The 11916-nt window shown below is 61.9% G+C and overlaps 1 protein-coding gene across 1 annotated transcript in view; it reads left to right on the top strand.

Annotated features, from left to right (window-relative positions):
- The window catches only part of SAMD11 (sterile alpha motif domain containing 11), a 17844-nt gene that overhangs the window by 708 nt on the left and 5220 nt on the right, over nucleotides 1-11916 (top strand). Inside the window, exons 2-7 of the mRNA XM_014543788.1 lie at nucleotides 498-589; nucleotides 4101-4282; nucleotides 5544-5594; nucleotides 8862-8986; nucleotides 11353-11442; nucleotides 11593-11727. Of these exons, the coding sequence (XP_014399274.1) occupies nucleotides 518-589; nucleotides 4101-4282; nucleotides 5544-5594; nucleotides 8862-8986; nucleotides 11353-11442; nucleotides 11593-11727 (655 nt within the window). The 5' untranslated portion in view covers nucleotides 498-517. The remainder of the gene's footprint in view (nucleotides 1-497; nucleotides 590-4100; nucleotides 4283-5543; nucleotides 5595-8861; nucleotides 8987-11352; nucleotides 11443-11592; nucleotides 11728-11916) is intronic.

Raw genomic sequence — 11916 nt, 5'->3', positions numbered from 1 at the left:
CGTCAAAGCTGGGAGCAGCCTGTTGGGCTCCCGCAGGAGTCAGGCTCTTCGGGCGTGACGGGCGGGCGCCTAAGCGGGCAGCCAGAAGTGAGGTGAGCGGGGGTGGGGGGAGTTGGAAAGTTAGGAACCCAGTAGCGTTCGACTTTGGGGTTCGCGAGTCCACAGTGGCCCCCCTCTTCCCGCTACGGGGCCAGGCGCAGCCCCAGGTCCTGACTGTGCCCTCCTGGGGTCCCACAGCCCGGCTCAGAGAAGGTGAAGCGGGAGGAGGGGCGCCCTCGGTCGGGGAGGGCGCTCGCCCGGGTCTTCAGTTTCTGAGCTCTGGAAATCCCCGCGGGACCCACGAGGATGGGGTGGGCGGCAGGGCTGGTGGTGGGTTTGGAAGCTGGACTGAGGTGGGTGTGCATATTCGTGCCGGGAGGGGGCCCCAGCCCTGCTGCTGACTGCACCCCGGAAGTGCCGCCCACGCCCTCACCGGCCCTGCCTGCCTCTCCTCACAGGGAAGAGTCTGAAGACGCTGATGTCCAAGGGGATTCTGCAGGTGCACCCGCCAATCTGCGACTGTCCGGGCTGTCGGATCTCCTCCCCGGTGGTGAGATGGGGAGGAAGTTGGGCTACGGGGTCCTTCTTTCTTTCCGGGGAGCATGTGCTTATTTTGTAGGATCCAGAATCCTAACCTCAACTCTGCCAGTGTGCAGGAGGGAGCCCCCCGGGCAAATAGGGGCGACATTACTTGGGGTGGGAATCCTGGGCACCTGGAGCCCCCACCCCTTTGGATCCTGCCTATCCTGAAGCTTTTCTTTGGGAGCCTTGGAGCTGCTGCTCCCAAGTCCTGAGGACACTCAGGCTGTGAAGTTTCCTCTCCGGAGAGTCTCTTCCAACTGGCTTGGAGATCTTGCCCTCAGCCGTCTGGGGGGTCACCATGTCACCTGGCCAGCTTGGAAGAGGAGTTGGTCCTTGGTAATGCTCGTTCTGGGGTGTGACAGTGTTGGCCAGCCGATGTGTGTCTGGGGTGGTTATAGGCTTGGATGTGAATGATGTGCCTCTTTGGGTACCCACAGCTGGAGCCTGCGGAGCAAGACCTTGGGTGTGCAAGACTGCCTAGGGCAGCTCGGTGCTGTGTGGGCCTTCGGTAACCAGAACTGAGGCTGGTTGGAGGCTGGTGTGGGGCCCCCAGCCCAGTGTAGACATGGCCTAGGGGAGCCGAGCAAAAGGTGCTGTGCCTGCCCCAGCACATGTCCTCCAGGCAGCAGCGGGTGGAGGGCTGATCTGGAAAGGAAATTGCATCTCAAGAAGGACCAGTTTTGAGCCCCTGGGGAGAGCCGGTTAGAGGCCTGGCTGCGTGGTGGGTGGCTGTGCTGCTCTTACTGGCACCAGCCAGCAGCCCCTCTCGCAGGAAGGCCTGAGAGGGCCCAGGGTCCCTGGCCTTTACCTTCGGCACAGCTGTCGGTTGGGGGAGGGAGGAGATGTCCTGGGTTCTTCTTGGGCCCTGGCGGCAGGGAATCTGGAAAAACTAGGAAGTCACAGACACAACTGTGAAGACAGACACCAGGTCAGACACACACGCTGGGCAGGGGAGGGGGACTCACTGCATGTCCACCGCACACATTGTCTGACATGAGCTCATCACCCACAGGCATGCCCACACAACAGACAGGTGTGCACAGGTACCCCACCTCCTGCCATGGCCTCCGTACCTTCCTGGGGCCAGAGACCAAGCTCGAGCTCTACTTCTGCACCCTCTCAAGCAGCTGGTGCAGAGGAGGGGTCCTCGCCTCCTCGCCAGCCTGGAGTTTCTGTTCAGGTGGGAGGAGCCCTGCCTTCCCACAGGAGTGAGGGGGCAGGTGGCCTGAGCCCAGGACCAGTTCCTTATGGCCGTGGTTTGGATGGTGGTTCAGACAGAGATGGGGACACAGTTTAGGGCTGCCTGCCTGTCCAGGGCTTCCAGGTTCCTGCTTTGCATGAGTGATGGCTCAGACCTGGGCTTGCCCCTCCTGAGCCTGGTCCCTCCCAGGCCTGGCACTATACCCTGCCCTTAAGGAGCCCCATGGAATTCCTGTCTTTCCAGCCCCCACTTTTGCACACAGACTGGCTTCCCCCACAGCCAGCCCCACAGGTGTACGTACACCGCAGTCACAGATACTCAAGGGGCAGAATTTGGGTCTGTGGCGCAGGGATCATGCAGCCACACAAGCGGCCATACTTGATGCCCGAGGAGCCAGTATTTGGCTAGGGGAGGAGGCTCGGCACCCAGTTTTCAAATCTGTGCTGCTAAGCAGGGATGAGTGGCTGAGGTTTCCAGTGTGCGTGGAAGGCATGCATGTCCCCTGTCCTTGGCCGGGGTCAGGGCTGCCCATCCTGTTTCTGTCTCTGAGCCCCCCTCCCATGGGAGCACCCACAGGAGCCACCCTAAGCCAGCAGAGCTGGTCTGGCCTCATGGCAAGCAGTAGTCTTAACCTGCCATTTCCCTCTCCTCTTCCCTATCCTACGGGTGAGAAGCAGAGGGCACGCCTTTCCTTTCCTTGGGTGGGTTGGATTCAGCAGGAAAGGCGGTCCTGGTGCCTGGCCTGCAGCAGGCTAGAGAAGGGCAGAGCTGAGCGGGACCTCCCAGCAGAGTTGCACTCCAGATGGGCGGGGAACTGTTCCAAACTCCCAAGCCCACTGACGGGCACGTGCAGGTCTGGGGACCAGACAGTGGTCACCTGTGCAGCCTCACTCACGCTCTGCTGTTGCTGGTGACGAGCTGGGCCGGGGTTAGGGTCAGAGAGGGGCCATGGAGCAAGCCCTGTCTTGCAGGCTATTCACAGACTGACCCCCGACCCCAACCCCGTGCCGGACCCTGGCTGCCCAGTCTGTGTCACTGAGTGCTGCAGAGGAGACGGGAGGGTGACTCCTGAGGGCAGGTGTGGAGGAGGCCAGGGTGCCTGGGGTGCGGGTGCCATGTGTCTGGAGGTGATGGTGGACTAAAGAGAACCTTTACTCTGAGGACAGGACTGATGGCTGCAGAGCTGGTCCAGGGAGGGGCCAGGTACCCCTGACACTTTGTTCCTCAAGCTCAGGGGTGTGGTGGGGATGCCTTGTCCTGGCAACAGAAGGAAGGAGGTCAAAGGAGGCCCCTGGGACTGAAAAGATGAGAGAGAATTAGATAATCCCAAGACCCCTGCCACCTCCCTGAGCCAGTAACCTGTTACTAAATAAGAAAAAGCTCCCTGCCCACCAGAAAACCATCACTGCCTTTTCTTCTTCCCCTGGATGGCGGGACCTGAGCACACTGGACAGGGCCGTGTGTGTAGGGAGCTCGCCAGCGTGTGTGCACCAGCTCTGAGCGTGCATTAGTCTGTGTGAGTGCCCTGTGCGTCTGCATTCCGGCTCAGGCACCTCAGCTCTGTGCCATGAGCCCTACCTGGTCATGGTGGGCGCAGGGGTGGGGCTCAGGGGCCTTGTGGAAAACTGGATCTCCCGGGACTCCTGGGCTCACAGTGCTGGGCTGGCCAAGTGATCTGTGAACCCCAGGCCTGCGATTTGCAAGGGCTTCAGACCCCGTGGGACCTGGGCTCTGCATGGCTTGGGCTCCGTTGGGGGTTCATAGAGTCTGAGCAGGGTTCCCAGGCAGACACGCACGCACACATGGAGGGCACTGCATGTCAAAAGAGCCACAGGACGCAGAGGGGCTGTGGTGCAGACAGATGACCCCTCTGGGTTCGGAGGCACTGGGGAAGCCGAGTCTGCCTTCAGGTGGCATCTCACGCTCAGGCTGATGGCTGGGACGGCTGGGCTGGAGTGTGCAGTCTGGACAAGGCAGTGCCCAGAGCAGCCTGGCCAGGGCCACCCCTGAGCCTCAGCCCTGGCCAGGGTGGAAGGGCGTCCATGGAAGGGCTCTGCCCGAGGCCTTGTCTCCCTGCTCTTGGCCTCTGGTCAGTTGTGGCCTTTGCCAACCCTGGGGCCCGTCCTGGAGGCTGGTGGCTCCCTTCTTGGCCAGGGCAGCGGGGAACACGTGCTGCTGACTGTGAAGCTCTGTCACCTGGGCCTGCCTGGGGGTCGGGCCGTGGTGCAGCCACCAGAGGGCCGAGGGGCTAACCTCCCTCTGTTCCCTCTCTGCCCAGAACCGGGGGCGATTGGCAGACAAGAGGACAGTCGCTCTGCCTCCTGCTCGGGTCTTGAAGAAAGAACTGACCCCCAGCTTCATAGCCAGTGATGGCGACAGCGACGGGAGCGGGCCAGCCTGCGGGCAGCGGCCTGGCTTGAAGCAGGAGGACGACACACACATCCGGATCATGAAGAGAAGGTACTTTCCCAGGGCGAGGGCGTGGAGGGCATATGGGCTCAGGTGCCAGATGGGACTTCAAGACAGGTCTGCAGGCAGCTGGAGGCAGGTCCAGACCTGGAGGGGAGTCCTTTGCCCTCGGGACTGGGCCCGGGTTTAGCTTGTTGTGCCTCAGCTCAAACATGCCAGTCCCTCCATCTCATGGGACCACAGTGAGAGCCCACCTTGCCCCACGTGGGGCAAAGGGCCAAGCCAGGACTGGATCAGCATTGTTGGGGAGCGGGCACAACAATGGGCTGAGGAAGGAAGGGGGACTCTGCCCAAGGGCTCCGGGGGACAGGGAGACCCGGGCAGGGTTTGGGAAGGGGTGCCTGGTCCCACCACAGCCAGGCGAGGGGTGGGGAGTGGGTGGACCCCCCCTATATACTTGTGCTCATGTTCCTTGGCAGGTGGTAGCTCTGCTGGGTCCTCATTGTCCCATCCCAGGCTTGGGGCCACTCTTCCTGACTTCCCACCTCTCCCCTCACGGCAGAGGAACCTCCCTCTGGCCACTGACTTCTCTGTCCATCCATCCAGAATTTCTAGGCCTCTTCCCACCTAGTCTTCCAGCACTTTCCAATGTCTCCTACCCTACTAATCTTTCGGACCGCAGGACCCCACTGCCAAGCCCACACCCACACCTGGGAAGGTGAAGCACCACAGACTTCCCCTGCCTCCTCAGCCCGTGGTCTTTCCAGGGGCACTGCTGTGGTGGAGGACCCGGGCACAGGGCAGAGCCGGGCATGGGGCAGAGCGGGCACAGGGCAGAGCTGTTTCCTGCCTGACCTCTGGTCCTGGCGTCCCCGCTGCCTCCGTAGTGCAGTGGTCACTTTTAGGAAGGCAGTTGGCAACAGCTGGGACCCCGAGGCCTATAGGTGGGCTGACACCCAGCCATTGGCACTGGGGGCAGTTGCGGGCTCATTCCTGGCTTGGTTCCAGCCCAGCTGGGGTAGCTCTGGCCACTAGAAGTTTGGGTTTGGTCACATGAGTGACATGCAGAGGGAGCTGCAGCCCCCACCCCAGCACAACGTTCAGCTCCTTTCGGTCACAGCAGAGACGGTGCCTCAGCTCCGTGCTTCCCGCCTCCTGGTGGCAGCCCTCGCAGTTGAACTGGTTCCGGGTGGCGTTGGAGACAGGCCTGAGCCAGCGCAGTTCCTCAGGGGGTGCTGGGGGCAGATGAGGGACATGCCACACACCCGTCTGCTGTCCAGCTGCCATGCTGACTCGCCTTCTTTCCTCCCAGGGTCCACACCCACTGGGATGTGAACATCTCCTTCCGAGAGACGTCCTGCAGGTGAGGTCGGGGCCTGGGTCAGGCTTTCTCCCACACAGTGTGTGTCTGCTTCTAGATCTCTCCGGCCTCCTCCTTCCTCCCCTCCTTCATCTGCGGTCTGTCTGTCGACTTGTCCCTGGGCTTTGGCAGCACAACTCTGGAGCCAGAGTCCCCCTCCCACATGGGACTGGCCATTTGAGCCCATTTGCCCAAAGATGGGGCCATAGCCGCCCCCTCCCACCCTCCCAGAGACCCACCAGGAGGTGAGAACGGTGATGTGTGAGTGGGATCTTGAAGGCAGCATAGGAGTTCCCTAGGGAAAGGGGATGTCTGCAAAGACATGGAGAAATGAGGGGAGGGGATGTGGGAGGGGAGGAGGTCCCCAGTCAGCAAGTCTAGCTCGATCAGATGTTAAAGAGCCTTGGATGCTAGGCCTCTTGGGTGTTGTCCTCCAGGCAGTGGGGAGCCACCGAAAGTTCTTGAGCTGGAAGAGTGACCAGATGTATGTTTCGAAAGGTCCTCTTGAGGCCCTGCCCAGCAGGTGGGGGATTTGCTGAGTCCACAGTGATTCAGGCTGTGGAGACAGGATGGAGGGAGATAACAGTGAGGGGACCTGAGAGGAGGTTGGGGGCATTAGGGGACCCAAGTTTCTGGCTCCAGGGGGCAAGGGGAGGTCAGTCTGTGGGTGGAGCCCAGGCCGTACTTTCTGGTCAGTGGGGTCAAGTCTTCTCCTCCTTATGGGGCGGCCACAGGAAGGGCAGCGGGCAGTGAGCATCAGGTCTGGCCGAGCTGCCTGGGCAGGGCCCCCGGGTGGAGCTGGTCCTGCCCACTCCCAGCCTGGCTCCGAGGTCTAGATCTGGAGCCAAATTACAATGAAAACATCTTCAAACTTATTTCTACCTCATTTTGAAGTTGCCCGCTGAGCTGGTCCTTTTTATAAACCATCGTGAACAGTGATGACATCTTATGAGGCTTGTACTTGGGAAGCTACAGGGTAAATTCACTCGCAAAGCTGGTAGGAACCCAGGGGCTGCTGCTCCTCTCCAGGGCGACTCTCCCTGCAGGCCCCCCAACCTCGCCCCCACCTACCCGGCCTTGGAAAGTGGGAGAGGGTCCCCCCTGCTCAGACAGGCGGTAGAAGCAGCTAGGATCGTTTCCTGCCTTTTACCAGAGGAGAGGTGGGGGATGGGGGCCAAGGGGACTTTCAGCCCCTCCATGCAGCACCCAGCCCAGCTGCCTCACACTGCCTACCCTCTCTGTCTTTGTTGCTGTCGCTCCTTTTGGCCCTGTCCCTCTGTCCTTCTGTCTCTAGTCTCCTGTCTGTCAGACTCTGTCCATCTGTCCAATCATGCCTGTTTGTCTGCCATCACCACTCTCTATCCTTCTCCATCGGTCTGTTCGTCTGACTCCATCATCCATCTTCATCTGCCTGTCCATCGTCTGTCTGTCCATCCCGTCCTTCTATCCATCTGACCCTGAAGTGGATGGGTCTGAGCACTGGGCAGCAGGCAGATGTGGTCCCTGCCCTGTCAGAACCCCTGAACTGGCCAGGAGGTGGGAAAGGACTGGGCAGTGTGATGGTCGCTGAGGGAACCTTTAAGGCCCCTCTTCCTTCTCCCAGCGCACCCTCCTCCACTCAGCCCCCCAGGGAGCCTCAGAGCCCCCTACAAATTGCAAGTAACAATAGCAGGTGAGAGGTGTTTTCATGGCTCCAGAATCTCATGCTGGAGGCCCGGGGAGGATTCACCTACCGTCAGTCAGTGTGCAAAGTTTCTTTGTCGTGTGATTTGTTCAGTGAGTGACCAGAACAGATTTCCCAGGGCAGGAACAGGCTGTCTTGGGGTGAACTCCCAAGGCAAAGAGCGGGGTGTCCTGGTTCCCACTGGGCATCACCCCCAAGGAGCTGCCCCACCCTGGAGTGCCCGAATGACCTGTGCATGAAAGAGCTGATGGCTGCAGTGGGGGCCTGTTCTCACATGTCAGTCACCTTCTGCAGGAGCCCTGGGGACCTGAGGGCAGCATTGGCCTCGCCTCTAGGCCCCACCCCACCCTGGTGCTGAGACAGCAGCTCATCTCCTACCCCCCTCGAGTTGATGAGGATGGGTGAGGGGGTGGATTAGTTTCTAATTAGTCCCCTAAAGTACCTGCTCCCACCCCACCTGCCTTCCTGTCTGCAGGGGAGGCCACCTTCTCTCCTGAGGGTGGGGTGGGAGGGAGCCCAGCCCTGGCGTCTTTGGTGCTGAAACTGATCTGCTTAGGGGACAGCCCTGGATAAGCCGCCCAGCCACCCAGGCCAGGGCGCAGGCTATTTAATGAGGCTTAGGGTCGGTTCCAGGTCACTCCATGGAGGTCCCCCTGCAGTGGCCCAGCCAGGAGGCTGCTCTGTTACAGGTGGGCCAGGGAGCAAGGGTGCTGGGGGGGGGGGCAGTCCCTCCCTGCTTCTCCTCTGTCCTGCCCGACTGTGTCTGCAAGGTGGCATCACTAATGGAGTGGGGCGCCATCTCTACAAGTCGCACTGGGGTTTCTTCACTCCCTCTTCTCTCTGGGGTTCTGTAATGTAGGATTGAGGAACAGAAGTGAGAGAACAAAAGTTACCTACATGCTTACCCTAAGCCCCCCCCCCCCCCAAGGCCTGGCTGAGGTCCTGCTGGGAGCCTTGAGGTGAGCAGGCTCCCACCACGCCTGTGTCCATGTCTGCAGGTCCGCAGGGCTGTGGCCCCCATGAGTGTGCATGTGCCTGTGTGTCATGAATGTTCGTCTCCATTCAGGAGCTGGCCTTTGGTCTGACCCTTGGTTTCCTTATTTGAAGTAATCGGGGGTCCATGGCTGGTTGCAAGGTTTAGTTGAAATAGTGTGGGCAGCGTTCTCCCCGAAGCAGCCAAGGCTGCACACACGTGACAGTGTGTGCCCGGGCTCCCCGGGGGCAGGCATACTGCCTGGTCGGTGCCTGGCTGCCTTCCCAGCAGGGGGCATGGACACAGTCCTGGTCACTGGAGAGAGCATGGCAAGGCTGCGCCAGCCCAGCTCTGCACAGACCCTCCCCGGAGCTGCTGTGGGGTCTGTGTGCAAGTTCCCCTGCCCAGCAGACACTTGGCAGGTGCTAGCTGTTTGAGGTTGGTCCTGCTACAGGGATGCTCACACACATGGGGTCACAGGCCACCCCCGGAGGTGTGCAGAAGGCATGGCCGCACTCAGATGCTGTCCCCTGGTGCCGTACACGCCCACACTCAAGCTTGGTCTGGCACCCTGCCTCATGGGTCCCACCTTCCCCATCTTGCCTTGCTGCAGCCAGGAGAGCGACCTTCCCACCCTCCTATCCAGCCTGCATCGCGGCAGCCACCTCGTTATGCCTGAGCATCAGAGCCGCTGTGACTTCCAGAGAAGCAGCGTGGAGATAGGCCTGGGTGGTCCAGGTGAGGAGGCTGGGAGTACAGGGGCCGGGAGGGGGCTGCAGGGCCACAGCAGCTTAGCCTGAGGACAGCCCTTGCCGCTACCCTCCCAGTGTCTGCTTAGTGGCCTGGATGCCGCCACCCCCAGCAGCCTTGGCAGGCAGCCAGGGAGGCCAGCGGAGGAGGAGGGAGGTGGCGAGGCTGGCTGTCCCCTGGGGCTGCATGTGATGGTAATTGTGTTAATCCCGGCCAGCAGGGCGGGGGGGGGGGGGGGGCGGCGCAGAGGCCGTGGCTCCATGGTGGCTGCTGCTGCGGTGGGCTTGGAGTAGCGAGGCCTCTGTCACCCCTGCTCACAGGGGCAGACGGAGGCAAGGACGGTCAGGGATGTGTGGGCCTCACAGAGGCTCAGAAAGGCACACCTGCACATGACATGCACTGATAACCCTCCAGCCCCACAGCTCACGGGGTCCCAGGAGGGAAGGGTCCCTCACTGAGAGCAGGGAGACTGGGTAGGGAGGTGCCGGCCCAGGAGCTCTGGGATCACCTCGGAGGGGTGGCTCTTGAGGGAGGGGCTGCAGCTGACGAGGGCGGGGCTGTGGGCTGGGCAAGGAGCTGGCAGGGTCCCTGGCTGTCCTAGGAGCCCTGGGCAGGGAATTTTCCAGCAGTGGCTGCAGTTCTCAGGGAGGCTGGGCAGGGGGTGCCAGCATCCTGGGCCCCTGGGCGTCCCCTTAGTGCCCTCCCCCGGGCTCCCCCCACATGCTTGTGCCTGGGAAGGCCCTGGGGTGGGGGCTGCTTCTGGAGCCGTGCTGGAGGCTGCTGAGCAGGCGGCTGATAAAATCTAATTGCCCCATCGATTGGCAGAGCCTCCGGAGCCCCGTGATGATTGAGATATTCTGAGCCAGCGGGCCCTCCCCGGACAGCAGGGCGCCTGCACCACACGTGTGCCCAGCCCCAGCCAGGCGGTGCTGGGGGCCCTGCGTGCCTGGGTCAGGGTGTCCTCGCTCCCACTTTGTGCCGAGGTCACCCTTGCTCTGCAGGAAGTGCCACCTGTGCACTGGGCCCAGGTTTCACCACAGTCTCGACCTCTCCTCGGGGCTGTAGTACCCTTTGCCTCCCTGTGTTCCTGTGGCCCTGCCCTGGGGTCACCTGCCTGTCTTCACCTGCTCTTCCCCAGAAGCCGCCTGCTAATCCTGTCCCCACAGCCCCAGCCCCTCCCTGGCACCTGAGTGGGAAGGTCAGGAGGACTGGGGGGGGGGCTGGGGGGGGGGGGCGGCACCTGTGGTTGGCTGCCTGCTTCTGGATCCAGGCTGTGTCCCTGCGTAAATGTGGCCCTTATCGCGGACTAGTCACCTGACCCCCTGGCAGGACCTTATGCAGCCACCACACAGGGGACCCCTTCCCCCCATAGAAAGGGGTGGGGGTAGGGGGCTCCACTGTGGACAGTGGGAAGCAGGTCACAGGGAGGTGAGAGCCCTGGGTTATGTACGGGTCGGGGTGTGGACCCAGCCCTGGCATAGTCAGACATGCAGCCCTCCTGCCTGGGACCCTGAAGCCACCGGGCTGTCCACTGGACTTCTCTAGGGGCCTCATGCTGGCTGTGCCCCCATCCTGCCAGGCCCCTGAGATAGGGATGGGCAGGGCCTGGGTTGAGCCACGGGACGGGCCAGTGGCAGCAAGGTGGCCAAGATCAATAAGTTATTAGCACCATTCTGTCAGCTGTAAAGTGGAGATTGATCGCGCCGCACTTCCCGGGCTGATAAAAATGACAGATTAAGGGAATAAGGAAAAGGAATTAGGCTCTGGAGCTGATGGCAGTGCCCCTTTGCCGAGGTGTCCTGGTGGCCCTGGGTCACAGAGGGGGCGGCTCCTGCACCCCACCCCCCAGGCCTCCCTGAGCAGGAAGAGTGTGGGCAGTCCTCACCCCTGTCCTGGGAGTGGCATCGGGAGCCTCTTCTCCCTCTCTGGCAGGGTGCTGAGCAGACCTACCCTTGCACTGGACAACCCTCTGGCTGGGGGGGCAGCAGGATGCCTGTGGGGTCCTGAGTTGCCCTGAGGCTGTTACCAGAAATCTGCCATCACATCTACACACACACACACACACACCCAGAGCCCAGGGCCAGCGCCGTCCTCTTGCTGGAGGCCTGGGACTTGGCTGGGCAGGGCCTTCATGTGGCCAGGACCCACGGACACCCTGAGCAGTGATGGGTGTGGTTCTGGGCTGACCTGGGGCTGGGCAGGGACGGAGGCTGGAGTTAGTGAGCTGGGTTGTCCTCTCCCTCCCTGCTCCTCCCAATCTCCATCCCTCCAAACCCTCAGCCCGGCCCAGTGAGCCCAAGACCACCGGGGCTGAGGGCCAGACACATGGTGGGGCTCACTCTACCCTCCCCCAGGTGACCTGTTGGGCAAGAGGCTAGGCCGCTCCCCCCACATCAGCACTGACTGCCCTTTGGAGAAGAAGGCTCGAAGCAAGTCCCCCCAAGGTGGGAGCCCTCTGTGGGGGTGGAGGGGGCAGGTGACAGGACCGGGAAGGTATAACAGACCCGAGACCCTCTGCAGGGTGGGGTAAGCCCAAGCTCTCCACCTGGGCGGTACCTGAAGGAGACCCCTCCCTGTATGCCCCCCACAAGCAGAGACTCTGTTGCTGTCAGAGCTGGGACCCAGCATGGCCCCTGAGGATCACTACCGCCGGCTCATGTCCGCACTGAGTGAGGCCAGCACCTTTGAGGACCCGCAGCGTCTCTACCACCTGGGCCTCCCCAGCCATGGTATGTGCCCCTTACCAAGTGTCCACCTACCTGTGCTGGGCTCTCCCTGCCCCTGGAGGCTGATACTCGCCCTGAAAAGAAACCCTGGGGTCTTTGCCAACAACAAGGCTGCGCTGGGTGCAGGGCCAGGCCCTGGACCCTGGGCCCCATAAGCAAGCTCCCTGGAGGTGGGCAGAGGCATGACTCTCC

This window comes from Myotis brandtii, unplaced genomic scaffold (genome assembly GCF_000412655.1).
Source record: "Myotis brandtii unplaced genomic scaffold, ASM41265v1 scaffold334, whole genome shotgun sequence".
Classification (NCBI taxonomy): Eukaryota; Metazoa; Chordata; class Mammalia; order Chiroptera; family Vespertilionidae; genus Myotis; species Myotis brandtii.
Note: the sequence above shows the minus strand (reverse complement) of the source record. Positions and strands in the feature narration are given on the sequence as shown.